The 16,066-nt window shown below is 37.9% G+C and overlaps 1 protein-coding gene across 1 annotated transcript in view; it reads left to right on the forward strand.

The window, feature by feature from the left end:
* HFM1 (helicase for meiosis 1) overlaps positions 1-13,093 on the forward strand; it is a 48,663-nt gene extending 35,570 nt beyond the window's left edge. Inside the window, exons 23-29 of the mRNA XM_039343526.1 lie at positions 4-86; positions 1,898-2,001; positions 2,466-2,702; positions 3,395-3,500; positions 8,621-8,732; positions 9,981-10,132; positions 10,799-13,093. Of these exons, the coding sequence (XP_039199460.1) occupies positions 4-86; positions 1,898-2,001; positions 2,466-2,702; positions 3,395-3,500; positions 8,621-8,732; positions 9,981-10,132; positions 10,799-10,862 (858 nt within the window). The 3' untranslated portion in view covers positions 10,863-13,093. The remainder of the gene's footprint in view (positions 1-3; positions 87-1,897; positions 2,002-2,465; positions 2,703-3,394; positions 3,501-8,620; positions 8,733-9,980; positions 10,133-10,798) is intronic.
* The last annotated feature ends 2,973 nt before the right edge of the window (positions 13,094-16,066 follow it).

Raw genomic sequence — 16,066 nt, forward strand, 5'->3', positions numbered from 1 at the left:
TAGATGCAGATGTCAAATAAATCTCAAAAAGTTGATCTTAAACAATTTAGTTATATTCCAAAAGCTTTTCTTCCAGCATTGCCAAGGTACTATAGTAATAGTAAGAGTCATCTATCATCATTGTTTTTCTTTATCAAGGTTCAAGATTAGTAAGACATAAATTAGAACAAATCTGATACCATCCCGAAATATAATAATGTAACAGTTTAATACATGATGTACTTTAATAACAAATCTGGATATGACATAACTTTATCACTACAGCACAACATTTGAATGTTAAAACAGTGATTTCAGAATGTCTGTGATTTAAGAAAACTTCTAGATAACCTTGATCTGGGGGCAAGGCAGCATTTCCAGAAAGTGAATTAATTGACAGTTCTGCATAGAATTTACATCATAGAAAAACATGTTTTAGTGTTTCAGTTTCACCTGAAACACAAGGGATTCCTTATCTGCCATCCATAAATGCAGAGGGAAGGGCATTAAAACATGCTTGGAAAATGAATACAGAATAACTTGAACAAATAGTATGCAGGTTGTGATTCCGTTGATTTACTAGGAAACAATATAATCTGGGAGTGTTGCTAAATTACTGTATACTGAAGTTCAATATCTGGAAGAAATTAAAGGGCATGCCAAGATGAAGCCCTGCGTTAGTTATGACTATACTGTATATCATCTAGATTTAAAGTGAACACTCCTAACCACACACACAGACACACACACACAACAGGAGATGTTTGTCAGAGGAAGGGCTAAAAAACACAAGGCATAAAATTCTGCAAGTTGTCCAGCTAAAGCAAGTAGGCACTTATAACTGGGCAATACCAATACAGGAAGATGCTGGAAATGCAAGATCACTTTAGTGATAATGGCAAAGGCATCTTTGACCTCATAAGGAGATCCCCACCTTGAATTGGTATGCTAAAGGATGCGAGTGGCAGATAGTAATTGATTCAAAGAAGAACAAAGATGGAAGGAGTATATTGAAATATATACAGCAGAAATTCAATATCCAAGATACCTACTAGAGTCTCTTGTACTAGAAGATGAAGTTAGATCAGCACTCATAGAATCACTAGGTATTGGCACATTTTACTTAGTAGGAAGGCTACAGGAACTGATGAAATCAGAAATATGGCAAGGAAGATAAGAATCAGTCAAGGTTCTAACCAAGCTACACCAGCAAATTTGGAGAATGACATAATAGCTAAGAGGTCAATCTACATTCCAATCCATATCTTATTCAGCCCTCATGAATACTGTATACATTAAGACAGTGGTTCTCAACCTTTTTAATGCCGCGACCCCCAACCGGTCGTAAGTCGAGGACTACTCAACCGGTCGTAAGTCGAGGACTACTCAACTGGTGCAGCACCGTTTGCAGAATGGGACTTTTAGCGGGCTCAGCAGGGCAGAGACAGCCTGGACAATTCCTATTCGCTTTTGAAAGCCAATAGAATTAGACTCTATTCAAGAGAGTCTATTCTATTGGCTTTCAAAAGCCAATAGAATAAAAGGGAGTAGCACAGCTAAGGAAAAGGGGGAAAAAATTGGCGGACTGCATTGTTTGGCGACCCCCATGAAATGGTTGTTCGACCCCAAATGGGGTCCCGACCCACAGGTTGAGAACCACTGCATTAAGAGAAGTAGGACTGCAAGAAGGTAACAGTGGTTTTAAAACTGGAAGAAGAAACATCAGTAAACTGCTGTATGCTGATGACACAACTTGGAAAGCTGAAAATGCAAAGGATCTGCAAGCTCTGGTAGTGAATATCAAGGAGCACAGTTAAAAACGTGGATTAAAATTATACATAAAGAAGACCAAACTAATGACAACAGCTACAAGGCTTTATGAGGCTAAAGGGCTAATTCATTTTTCATTTTTCTAAAGATTAGAGCATGTACAACATCCAAGATCCCCTTTAGCAGAAGATATCTACAGTTCTGAAGTTTCTCAAAGATTTCAACTGGAATCTGAAGTTCGCAAAATGAATGGTACATTTCTAACGATTCTAACATTTATTTACTTGGCCACAGTTTAGTCACAGTTCAATGCTTTTAATTCCTGTAGTTTCAATTATATAAATTAATTCCACTAAGTATTGGGGAATATCATGCTACTTCATTATATAGTAACATAAAGGAATAACTGGGTTATCTTAATTATCCCAGACTATTCTTATTTTGTAGATTTTGACACAAAATTATACAAGTATTGTCCAAGACAGTGTCATACATATCTGAATATGAATGTTTCAGATCAGTATATAATAATTAGAAAATAATTAGAAAAGCTTATAAAATGCACATTTTATAAATAAATATCTGCTCCCTATTAGATATCTGCTTCCAAAAATGGTGTTGTGAGTTCACTTGTCCTTTTGTTTAAATTGGATAAATGTATTATTTTAATAATGTAACAAATTGCATTTGAATATTATTGTTATGCCAAATTTTAGGTTTCTTTGCTATCCAGCAGTCTGAGGAAAACAATAACCCGAAAATGAGCTCAAACAAAAGTCTTGAAGAGTCTTCAGTGAGCAACTTGACTGATGCAGATAAAAGCATCTCTTTGTTTTCTGAAACTTTGAATATAAATTTTGAATTAGGAAATGAAATTTGGAATGATTATGATGATGGGAGTTTTGTACATGGCAACCCTTTTACTGCTAATATGCAGAAGTTAAAAGATCCAGGTAAAAATTAACTGTAGTACCTATATACTAATATTTTGTATCTAAAATCTGAATTATTAGTTTCAGCTAAAAAAAAAAAAGAAAACTTCTCCAGCCACAAACACAGTGCAAAAAATGTTTTTAACAAATGGCTCAAATAATATTGTTATTATATAAAAAGGGGTAAATAAAATAATAGAATACAGTTTCTAAAACATAACATAGCATACCCATAGTGGCATGCCCGGATAATTCCTTACTAATTTGGAAAACTAGAGCCAGATACACTTAATTGTCATATCTGATCTTTCCATCTATTGATTTTAGGAATAACAGACAAGCAGGACGTTAAGAAGAAAGATGTAGTTTGCAGTATATCACTGAGGAAGATGATAGATTTAAACCACAAATAAGCAAGCTGTATGACTGATTAGATTTTGTTTTGATAAAGATTCTGTTTTGCTGAGTTTAACTCCTGTGACTGTATTAAAATGCAGAAGTGGCTTTCCACTGCCTTTTTACAGGATTACTTTTTACTTATTTAGTCTACAGCTGTTTGATTTTTTTTTTTAATCAATCAAGGACCAATCCTTCTTTTTTTTCAAAATCAGCCAAGATTTTATTATAATACTAAAATGCTAAATATATCAGATCAATTTCAGATATTTTTGGCTTCTATTTGCAAGATGTTTGGCATTCTTTTTATGTTTTAGAATCTTCTCCGCTGGAATCCAGAAACATGTGCATGCAGAATTTGAGAAAAAACTCATCATTTTGCCAAAATACTCAGAATAAACCTCCTGGGATACCTTTTAAAAGGTATCTATAAATGTAGTAAAATAACTACAGGTAGTCGACTTACGACCACAACTGAGACCAAAATTTTGTGGCTAAGTGAAAAACATTTGTTAAGTGAGTTTTGCTCCATTTTATGACCTTTCTTGCCACAGTTGTTAAGTGAACCACTGCAGTTGTTAAGATAGTAACATGGTTGTTAAGTAAATCTGGTCTCCCCACTGACTTTGCTTGTCAGAAAGTCACATGTCCTCAAGGCACTGCAACCATCATAAATATGAGTCAGTTGTCAAGTATCTGAATTTTGATTACATGACCATGGAGATGCTGCAACAGTCATAACTGTGATAAACGGTCATAAGTCACTTTTTTCAGTGCTGTTGCAACTTCAAACAATCATTACATGAACTGTTATAAGTCGAGGACTATCTCTACTTATATATTTTCAGTTATGTCTGCATGTACAAAGATTTCCAAATGTAAATCTCTGAGGGATACACTATCCCTACTTGTCTTCTGGCCCTCTCTAAGAGTCTGCCTTTGCACAGGAATATATGTTCATTATTTTCAAAGGGCTGTTCTGTAGAACATTTTACTACTTCTGGGTCACAAGAATAAGAGTTAAATATGCACAAAATCTTTTCTTTTTAATGTAGACAGAATAGCTAGCATTTTCTTGGTATCAAATCAATCTTGTAAATAAACCTTCTCCAGAAAATCATAAATCATATATATATATATATATATATATATATATATATATATATATATATATATATATATATAGGTCTTTGGTTGTTCGGGTTTTCTCCCGCGTAAAATTGGAAGTGTCTTGGCGACGTTTTGACGAAGTCCCATTCGTCATCTTCAGGCTGGTGTTTTCAGCTTCGTGCTTTGAGCAGCAATGTGTGGTCTTAGCTGTTTCTTCCTTTTAACTGCCAGTGGGGGTATGAACTGATTGGGTGGGAGCCAATTATAGAGATCATAAAGAAACAAAACTTACAGCCCAGCGACCTACTAGTGAGCTTCGATGTCATATCCCTCTTCACCCAAGTGCCTATCAAAGAAGCCTTGACAGCTATTCAAAACAAATATAACCCCCCCAAACACATCTTAGATCTGACCAACCACTGCCTATCCAACACATACTTCATCTATAATGGACAAAAATACAAACAAACAGAAGGAGCACCCATGGGATCACCCCTCTCACCTGTCATTGCCAACCTCTACATGGAACACTTTGAAACCCAAGCTCTAGAAAAATCGGATCACAAACCCAAACTCTGGCTCAGATACGTAGACGACACCTTCATAATCTGGCCACATGGGAAAGAAAAACTGGACAACTTCCTCACACACCTCAACAGCCTACACCCCAAAATACAGTTCACCATGGAAACAGAAGCTAACAACCAACTTCCCTTCCTGGATGTCTTAGTCTACAAGAAATCCAATGGCTCCCTAGGACACACCATCTACCAGAAGAAAACACACACAAACCGCTATCTGCACGCTCTCTCACACCACCACCCAGCACAGATCAACTCTGTAGCCAAGACACTCATCTCCAGAACAAAACGCTTAGCTGATGAACAACACCTAAAACCCGAACTACACACTCTCACCAATGTACTAACATCCAATGGATTCCATAGAAATAAGATTACAAACCTAATCCAAAAAGAAACCCCCATTAAAATCCAAGACAAAGAACAAGAAAACGGCAAAGCCCTCCTCCCATACATAAAAGGCACCACAGACAGAATCAGTAAGATCCTCCATAAACACAACATCAAAACAGCATTCTGCACAAACAGAAAAATATCCACCATCCTTAGAAACCCCAAAGATAAAATTGAATTAGAAAATCAAGGAGTATACGAAATCCCATGCACCACTTGTCCCACCACATACATCGGACAAACCAACAGAAGAATAAGTGCACGCATTGAAGAACATAAGAACTCAGTCAAAAAAGAGGAACCAACATCTTCCCTGGTCCAACACCTTAAAGCCACAGGACATGAAATTGACTTTAAAAATACCAGAACCATTGCCAAAAGTGAACATTTTAATAACAGAATAATCAGAGAAGCCATCGAGATAGAAAAACGCCCACACAGCATGAACAAGCGAGATGATACCTCCCGCCTACCAGCCATTTGGAAACCCGCCCTTATTGACAAACGACTCCCTAACACAAAAAATGATACCAGACCCACACTCACAAAAACCACACAGGATGTCACCACCACACATCCACGCAAAAAACAAACCCAAAGCCACACCGATGACGAGGCACGACCACAAACCAGAAGCCAGACCACAGCTGCATCATTAGCCACTTTAAACCCCTCCAATCCATACATGAAGCAAACTGACACCCTCCATGAAGAGGAGCACGACCACGAACGCGAAGCCAAAAAAATAGCAAGGCAGCCCAAAATCTTAAACCCCTCTGCAACTCAGACTAACCTGAGCACAACCAAACAGAACACTCCCCCAGCCAATCAGAGCACAGCCAAGCCCCTAACCATCAGAACACACCTCCACCCAATCAGAACACAGCCAAGCTCCCACCCAATCAGTTCATACCCCACTGGCAGTTAAAAGGAAGAAACAGCTAAGACCACACATTGCTGCTCGAAAGCACGAAGCTGAAAACACCAGCCTGAAGATGACGAATGGGACTTCGTCGAAACGTCGCCAAGACACTTCCAATTTTACGCGGGAGAAAACCCGAACAACCAAAGACCTACATACAAATACCCGCGAAAACCTCAGAAACAAATATATAAACCTCAAAAACATATATATATATATATATATATATATATATAATATATAATATATGTAGGTCTTTGGTTGTTCGGGTTTTCTCCCGCGTAAAATTGGAAGTGTCTTGGCGACATTTCGATGAAGTCCCATTCGTCATCTTCAGGCTGGTGCTTTCAGCTTCGTGCTCATGCTTTCAGCTTCGTGCTTCGAGGAGCAATGCTCCTCGAAGCACGAAGCTGAAAGCACCAGCCTGAAGATGACGAATGGGACTTCATCGAAATGTCGCCAAGACACTTCCAATTTTACGCGGGAGAAAACCCAAACAACCAAAGACCTACACACACACCTTATTTGTTTTCTGAGGTTTTTGCGGGTGTTTTGTATGTAGGTCTTTGGTTATTCGGGTTTTCTCCCGTAAAATTGGAAGTGTCTTGGCGACGTTTCAACGAAGTCCCATTCGTCATCTTCAGGCTGGTGTTTTCAGCTTCGTGCTTCGAGGAGCAATGTGTGGTCTTAGCTGTTTCTTCCTTTTAACTGCCAGTGGGGGTATGAACTGATTGGGTGGGAGCTTGGCTGTGTTCTGATTGGGTGGAGGTGTGTTCTGATTGGTTAGGGGCGTGGCTCTGCTCTGATTGGCTGGGGGTTGGCTGTGCTCTGATTGGCTGGGGGAGTGTTTAAATCCCCCTGCAACTCAGACTAACCTGAGCACAACAAAGCCCCCACCCAAACAGAACACTCCCCCAGCCAATCAGAGCACAGCCAACCCCCCAGCCAATCAGAGCACAGCAAGCTCCTAACCAATCAGAACACACCTCCATCCAATCAGAACACAGTCAAGCTCTCATCCAATCAGTTCATACCCCCACTGGCAGTTAAAAGGAGGAAACAGCTACAATCACACATTGCTCCTAGAAGTACGAAGCCAAAAGCACCAGCCTGAAGATAACGAATGAGACTTCGTTGAAACGTCGCCAAGACACTTCCAACTTTACGTGGGAGAAAACCCGAATAACCAAAGACCTATATATATATATATATATATATATGTTTTCTGAGGTTTTCGCGGGTGTTTGTATGTAGGTCTTTGGTTGTTCGGGTTTTCTCCCGCGTAAAATTGGAAGTGTCTTGGCGACGTTTCGACGAAGTCCCATTCGTCATCTTCAGGCTGGTGTTTTCAGCTTCGTGCTTCGAGCAGCAATGTGTGGTCTTAGCTGTTTCTTCCTTTTAACTGCCAGTGGGGGTATGAACTGATTCATGTCCTGTGGCTTTAAGGTGTTGGACCAGGGAAGATGTTGGTTCCTCTTTTTTGACTGAGTTCTTATGTTCTTCAATGCGTGCACTTATTCTTCTGTTGGTTTGTCCGATGTATGTGGTGGGACAAGTGGTGCATGGGATTTCGTATACTCCTTGATTTTCTAATTCAATTTTATCTTTGGGGTTTCTAAGGATGGTGGATATTTTTCTGTTTGTGCAGAATGCTGTTTTGATGTTGTGTTTATGGAGGATCTTACTGATTCTGTAAGATCAGTTATTCTTACTGATACCAGACCCACACTCACAAAAACCACACAGGATGTCACCACCACACATCCACGCAAAACGCAAACCCAAAGCCACACCGATGATGAGGCACGACCACAAACCAGAAGCCAGACCAGAGCTGCATCATTAGCCACTTCAAAGCCCTCCAATCCATACACGAAGCAAACTGACACCCTCCATGAAAATGAGGCACGACCACAAACGCGAAGCCAAAAAATAGCAAGGCAGCCCAAAATCTTAAACCCCTCTGCAACTCAGACTAACCTGAGCACAACCAAACAGAACACTCCCCCAGCCAATCAGAGCACAGCCAACCCCCCAGCCAATCAGAGCACAGCCAACCCCCCAGCCAATCAGAGCACAGCCACGCCCCTAACCAATCAGAACACACCTCCACCCAATCAGAACACAGCCAAGCTCCCACCCAATCAGTTCATACCCCCACTGGCAGTTAAAAGGAAGAAACAGCTAAGACCACACATTGCTGCTCGAAGCACGAAGCTGAAAACACCAGCCTGAAGATGACGAATGGGACTTCGTCGAAACGTCGCCAAGACACTTCCAATTTTACGCGGAGAAAACCCGAACAACCAAAGACCTATATATATATATATATATATATATATATATATATATATATATATATATATATAATTAGAGTGGAGTGCATATATATATTTGTTACAGTTACTACACACCTTCTTATATGTCTAGAATGAAAATGCTTCAAAATGTTACATAACTCATTTTTAAAACCTTATACAATAATCTTTTATTTCACAGTATTTAATTTTGTTTTGGGTTCTGTTTTTTTTTTTAAGTTATTCCATAGATAACACAAAACCTGATATCTACCTGCAAAATTCTTACTCTCCCTCACTGACTCCTCCATCCAGTAGCAAATTGTTTACAGAATGTGGAAGTCAAAATATTGTAAGTGATGATACTCAGATCTGATAATGTTGCTGGTCTAATATTGTGCTAAATGTATATTGAGAACATGCCTAGTTTTTATTAGGTTTATTATCAATTGTATCTGTTAAATTTTTCTTACGTTTGTCTGTGTACATGACTGAGACAGAGACAGCAGTTGCACATACTTGGATGTCTGTGATTCCGTAATATTTTCTGGAAGATTATTGCTGTTGGGAAAAATTCAGAAGAAAGAAAGGGGTTCCACAAAGAATAGAAATAACCAAACATTTATTCAATGATTGCTAGGCCCTGGTTTTACAAAAAAGTGGAACGCCAGACAATGGGAAAGCAAAGAGTTTTACAGAAGTTGAGGGCTACAGGCAGAAAATCCTAAGAGTTGAATTTGTTGATAAATATTGGGGAAATTCAGCAGGTCCTTGACTGCGTGCCTGGGGCATTTCTGTCATTAGGCAAAAGCGCCACTTTCAGAAGAGGCAAGGGCACTGCGGAAGTTCATTGTTAAGGAGATGCTAATCACCTGCCTGACTTTGATTAAGGATGATACCTTAATCACCTACTTATTTTATTGCAATTCTTTATGAAGGCTATCCTTAGGTTATAGCATAAGCTGTGAGTGAAGATAATATTCTTTGGTTAGATAGAATGGAGCGGGGATGCTCGTTTATGCTGTGATGGAATTAAGTACAGTGGTGAAATGTGTTTGGTCCTGGTCATATCTACAAGTTTGGGAAATAGAGGCCACTTTTTTTTTTTTTTTGCTATCTTTATTTTTTCCACTAGTTAGCTCTGAAGTTGATCTACTATATTATGGATAGCAAGATGCCAGTCTATAGGGCCGATGTGGCCCACAGTGCCTTAAATATCTACTCGGGGCCTACCGCCTCAGCTTCTCCTACATAGTTTTCTTTTTTGCTAAGGAATTATCAATTTTAAGTTTAACAAGGGTATTTTACAGGGAAGATATCTAGGGGAAAAGATCAGTTGTGACTTCATTGTTTATTTGATATTTGTATTGTGGTAGAGAGAAATACACTGGGAAATATTTCTGAATTTAGTGTCACTCTTGATACTTGGACCCTTGAGAAATATTCTCTGTACAATATGGCATAGAATCACCCTGTTATAATATTAAGCCTTAGGTTTTTATTTAAGACTCAATTGTGTAAAATTATGTAATATAGAAGTAAATTGTTCATCATATGATGCTAAATATATCCATTTGTTTTGGGGGGTTTTGTGTTACAGTTTAGACTTCAAGAAGAATATAATCCACCAGAAAATCTGAAAATGGCACAATTAACTGCAACCTCAGAAACAGCCTTGAGATCTTACCAAACTGATGGAAAGGGAGACTTTTTTATTACCAACAGAAATATGACAAAGGGGGCTGATCTTAGGTATTAAGAAACATTTTAGTAGAATCACCAAACTGAAATTTGCATCATGATTTCTGAACATGTATTTCAAAGGTCATAAACTCACAACTAACCAACTTTGTTTTACCTTCCTACTATATATCTCAGACTTCTCCCATGTCTGGCTGCAAATCTGAACTATCTGGAACTGTATATAGACACAACTCAACTAGTTTCTTTATTTCAGACAACAGTAAAACCATAAACACAGAAGATTGTCTATTGCAGTACACAGTGCTATGTGTCTGTATGCTCCAAAGTATAGGTTCTAAACTTTTTCTTCCTGACTGAGTTAATGGGTATTTGACTGTTCTCTTTATACCCTTCAGAATGCTCATTATTGACATAAGATAAGACATACAAATAATTAGGGTTGTGCAAAACTCATTGCTTTAGGAATGAAATATTCTAGAAAATCCTGGAACACTTTGTTCCTCATCCAGATCAGTATCAGGACCATTGTCATTCTGAAATTATGTAGTGGTTTCCAGAAGTAAATTATCTTTCAATTTGCACATCCTGCCTATATTTATACTTTAGTACAATATTTTGGTTTAACAGCTCTTCCATATTATGTTAAATATAGTAATTTTTGTAGGGTTTTTATAGTACAAATAATATCTTCTTTGTGTTTTTTTTTTGTCCTAGGCAACAGCTTGAGGACGATGGTGATATTAAGCCTTTTCTTGGCATATTTGATGGCCTTTTCTAATGCTCATAAACACAATATTTTATCAGTGGAAAAGAATAAATCTTAATTTTGAGGATGAGAATTTTCTACTTTTTCAGTTTATAATAATTCATTGATAGTCAGTTTTGCTATATGGATAATACCGTAATTACCAAAACACTATATATTTACTTATTCATATACTTAATTTGTAATATTGTTTAAATGTCAAAATGTTTCATTAGATAAGAATGTATTCAAAATATACTATTTTTGAATTTTAAATTTTACAGTTTTATTCTGGAAAATAATATCTTTGCTAAATATATCTCTTAAATAAATATATTTGTGAACTACTTTTTATTTTATTTTTTATTATTTTCTTTCCTTTGGTCAGTGTCGACAACTAGTGGCTGCTTAGACAAATCCCCGCAGTTTTCTTGGCAAGATTTCAGAAGCAACTTGCCTTTGCATTCTTTTTAGGACCGAGAGAGAGTGGGACTAGCACAAGGCTGTCCAGTTGGCTTTAAACCTAAGGCAGGACTAGAACTCATGGCCTCAAGACCTCTAATTCAGCACCTTTAACCACTACACCACAATAGCTTTATTCTTAAATTATTGCTGGAAAAAATACTTTTTCCAGATTTTTATATCTGTCAATTACTTGTATTAACTTTGCATTTTAAAATTAAGTGTGTGTTTGTGAGTGCATTGCCAACTCTTTGTAGTTTTAAATACTATTATCTCAAATTGGTTTTTATTCAACGAGGGTAAGAATGCGTTGGATCCAAATATTTTCATGAATGAGGGGTTTTTTTGTCATAGAAAACAGTTTTCTATGAATAAAACGGAAACCCCCCCCCCCATAAGCAGAACCCTTCTTTCATGAACAGAATAAAATCTTTGGATTCAATCTGTCTAATATATTTGCATCTTAACTGGAGAAATAAACTCAGAATAATACAAAATATATATTTTAATTGGACATTAGGATATTACCACATGGAATAGAATGATGCTTATAAAAAACATGAGCATACTGTAAATGTATGTATGTTTCTCAGCTGTTCCTTCTGCATGCAATTCTGGTGACCTCTAAAAAACCTTTCCCCAATATCTGAGCTTCTTTGGAGGAGCCCATGGATTCTACTTAAAGAAAAAATTGTACTAAAGAAGAAAAGGCAGCACATACAGTGATCTTTGGCCATTTATGTTTATATATATGTGTCAATCATAAAAACAGAAATGTATAGCTGTAAGAAGTACTGCTCAAGTGTTTGTAAATATTCCATTGTCATTCACTGAATCTTACTATGTGTCCAGTTTGTATGCAGAAACTTAAGGGCAATCAACAGATTAAATTTTTTGAGTTTTAACAGATCCAAGTTCTCAGAAACTAAATCAGTGATGAAAATAGCCAAAGAAACAAGTCTTTTTTAATTTTGGTGTGGCAACTGGTATATATTAAACTCAAATCTTTGTTCTTTCTTCAGTCATACCTATTACTTGCTTTCCTCTTCAGTCATCTGTGGCTCTCATCTCAAAATTAGATGTTAAAATGATTTGCAGCTTACTAGAGCATTCCACCATCATACTGGAAACAATTGATCAATATAAACAGATTTAGTCCTACTGTTTACTTATCTACCCGGGAGAAAACCCAATGGCATAAGTGGGGTTTAATTCTTAGTAGATATATGAGGATTATCAGTGTCTTTTAGATGAAATGAATGGAATATTATCCTCCCACCTTACATTTTGGGTAGATTTTATATCAGATAGCACCATGGAAAAAAATTACTCTCCGGGTTACTTTCTTTTGCTTCTCAAATTAAATTTTGCCCAAGGGTGGGATTAGTAGTTATTAATGTTTTTATTTCAGTCTTAAAAGTGATTAATGTTCAAAAGATAAATTTGAAGTTTCTTCTTACAACTTTTTTTCTTTATGTAATACTGCCTTCAATTTTCATATGCTGCTCATCAATAATCTGTCTCTCATACCTTAGGGAACAGCTTCAGTTCTTTTTGCAATATACTTTACACTGTGCTTTTTATTTTAAGAGGCTTTAATTTCCATATTCTACCACAGGATAAAAGTGAAATCCATCAGCAAGTTTTGAAGTTATGAATGATAGAACATATTTCTGGTAGACTATGTCCAATAAAACTTTTAACAAACAATTTCCACTACATGTCTAGTAACTACATTTCTTGTTAAGAATGTCTTGTAATAAATATGAAATCTGCAGGAGTATAAAATCTGTGTTGTGCCAAATAAAAAAAATAAATATTGTTTTCTCCACTAATTAATTTTGGCTGGATTCATGTTTCTTTTAGAGTCTAGCCTCCCCCAGAAATCAATTTCAGGGGAATCTTTTTGATAACTGTTTCAATATGTTCTCAAATGTTTGTTTAATGTTTAATTAAATTTTTACATTGCCCAACTCCAACAATGGGTGCACTTCAACAACCCTCACTTGCCTATCTCCCACAATCTCTGCCCTTTTGTTCCCCTGCATTCTGCCAATTTTAATAGGATTAAGTTTGAGACAGTTCTTCCCCGGGCATATTCAACAACTACATTGAGGAGAATCATAAAATGTGGTCAGGAGAGAGAGGTTGATCAATAGGCTCCTTTGTGCGGTGCCACAGGGTTTTACTCTCTCTACCCTCCTCTTCAACATCTACATGTTGGGCAAGGCTTTCCACCATCTTACAGTTGGGCAAGGCCATCCACCATCTTACAGTTCAATGTCATCAGTACACTGATGATACCCAATTATACAGTATCTTTCGACCTTGGGCCTGCCTAGTGAAGCTGCCAAGTTTCTGCCCCTATTCAACATATAGGGTTTGCCATTAACTTTCAATTAAAAAAGCAAATTTAGGACAATTGAATTTGAGGATGATAATGATTGATATTTTCAAAAATAAATATAATGGTTTACATTTTATTGACAATAGTTAGGTCCAAGAATAGATTCTTGAGAAAGGGTACACCATCTCCACTTTCAAGGCAAGAAGTGTCACTCCCTTTTGTAAAGAGATTTGACAGCACAGCACGGACCCAACTGCAGCTGACTTTCCTGGCAGCTTTCATGACCCCGAAGAGGTTCAATCCAATAAGCAAAATAGCTGGTTGTGCTGACATTACAGAGAGTCCTGTCCCCTTCTCAGGGGTCACCCACTCAATTTTATCCCCAGATTGTGCACAGCCCCAGATTGTGCCTCATGTACGTCAGCCTGCCCTGCCCATTCAGAGTCTAAACTGGTGTAGATTTGAATGACTTCCATCCACTAGATAGGGTAAATAGTCTTCATGGTGGCTCAGCAGATGTTCCAGGGAGCCCTTCTTACCCAATAGGGATGGCTATCAACAGATATAATAATGGCAGAAACACATTAATGTTTCATTGCCCTTATCATTACAAGGTAATCCCTAATGTGGGCTCTTGCCTGTCTGGTCAGATTTGCTTCAAATTTCCTCCAAAGTTGCTTAGTGTTTCTTCTTGTGCTTCTTTTCCAAGAGCTTTCCAATAAATCAAGAAGCATCCTGGATTGGCACATAGGGAGTGACCACATAGAGGAAATGTGGCCCAAAGCCTCAGCTAAACTACCCACCAAATCCACAGAGAAAAACCCAAGATCTCTCTGAAACCATACCAGCATTTCTTAGGACAGTGATTCTCAACCTTTCTAATGCCGTGACCCCATAATACAGTTCCCCATGTTGTGGAGACCCCCAAGTGGGTGTGGCCAGCAATAAGAGGGAGTAGGACAGCTAGGGAAAAGGGAAAAAATGGCAGACAGCATGGTTTGGTGACCCCCGTGAAATGGTCATTCGACCCCAAATGGGGTCCCGACCCACAGGTTGAGAACCACTGCCTTAGGACAATGGAGAACATGAGGCAGCATCAAGAACATTTTCCATATTAGCTCCCTAATTTCCAGGAACACTCTTTGGCCCAACCTCAACTTGTTCTTATAGTAACATGTGAGCTGGTTTTATGAGCCCTATTCTGGTGGTTCATCTTTTATCTCATTAAGGATTCATCAGAAATGAACAACATTAGGAATAATATACTGTGGAAAACTGCAGGATACCATTGCCCTAAACTTCCAGATTAGAACGTAAAAAAGAAATGTCCGCCTTGCATATGCTTGTTAGTTGCTCTGTTTACACCCTTATCAGCAGCCTAGTTGACTCTACTGCATACTTGAACCAGATAAGTCTGTTTTGGTCAGGAAAGCAGAAGAAATAGGTTATACCCGCGTGTAATTTTGCAATAGTGGAAGTTTCCATGACTCTTGAAGGAGTGGGATAGGGAAGGATACAAAAGTCATGGTCTGTGACTTTTAAAGTAAGTCGGTCCCAAACTCTTCAGCTCATTGACCCCTTGATAAAGTTTCAGCTTGTTCATCAACCTCCAATCATTTATTATAGAAAAATAATTTAATAAATCCTTTAACTAAGTATAATATAGCTACCAAAAACAATAATCATAGTAAAAATAATCATTTCCTTAGATCAGGGGTAGGGAACCTTGGCTCTTTTATGACTTGTGGACTTCAAAACCCAGAATTCCTGAGCCAGCCATGCTGACTCAGGAATTCTGGGAGTTGAAGTCCACAAGTCATAAAAGAGCCAAGGTTGCCTACCCCTGCCTTAGATAGTCCCGTTGAAGCTTGGAGGTTGATATTGACCACTTTGGGGTGTCCTGTTTTAAAGCCATGAGAGAAATTTTAGAAGTTTGAGTGCCTACAGGTAGACCTCGACGTACGACCGCAATTGAGCCCAAAATTTCCTTTGCTAAGCAAGACAGTTGTTAAATGAATTTTTCCCATTTTGCAACTTTTCTTGCCACAGATGTTAAGTGAATCATAGCAGTTAAGTTAGTAAAATGGTTGCAAAGTGAATCTGGCTTCCCCATTGACTTTGCTTGTCAGAGGTCACAAAAAGTGATTACGTGGCCCTGGGACACTGCAACCGTCATAAATATGAGTCAGCTGTCAAGCATCCAAATTTTGATCACATGACCATGGGGATATTATAATGGTCATAAGTGTGAAAAACGGTCATAAGTCATTTTTTTCAGTACTACTTTGAATGGTCAGTAAACACATGGTTGAAAGCCGAGGACTCCTGTACTTTTATAGGTTCTCTAAAAGATGATTGCTGAAACAAAGTTTTACTAGAGTTACATGGAACTCATCTGGGACAATGATCTAGCTGCTACAGAAATTAC

The sequence above is a fragment of the Crotalus tigris genome, unplaced genomic scaffold (genome assembly GCF_016545835.1).
Source record: "Crotalus tigris isolate CLP2741 ecotype Arizona unplaced genomic scaffold, ASM1654583v1 scf7180000017857.1083437, whole genome shotgun sequence".
NCBI classification, from domain to species: domain Eukaryota; kingdom Metazoa; phylum Chordata; class Lepidosauria; order Squamata; family Viperidae; genus Crotalus; species Crotalus tigris.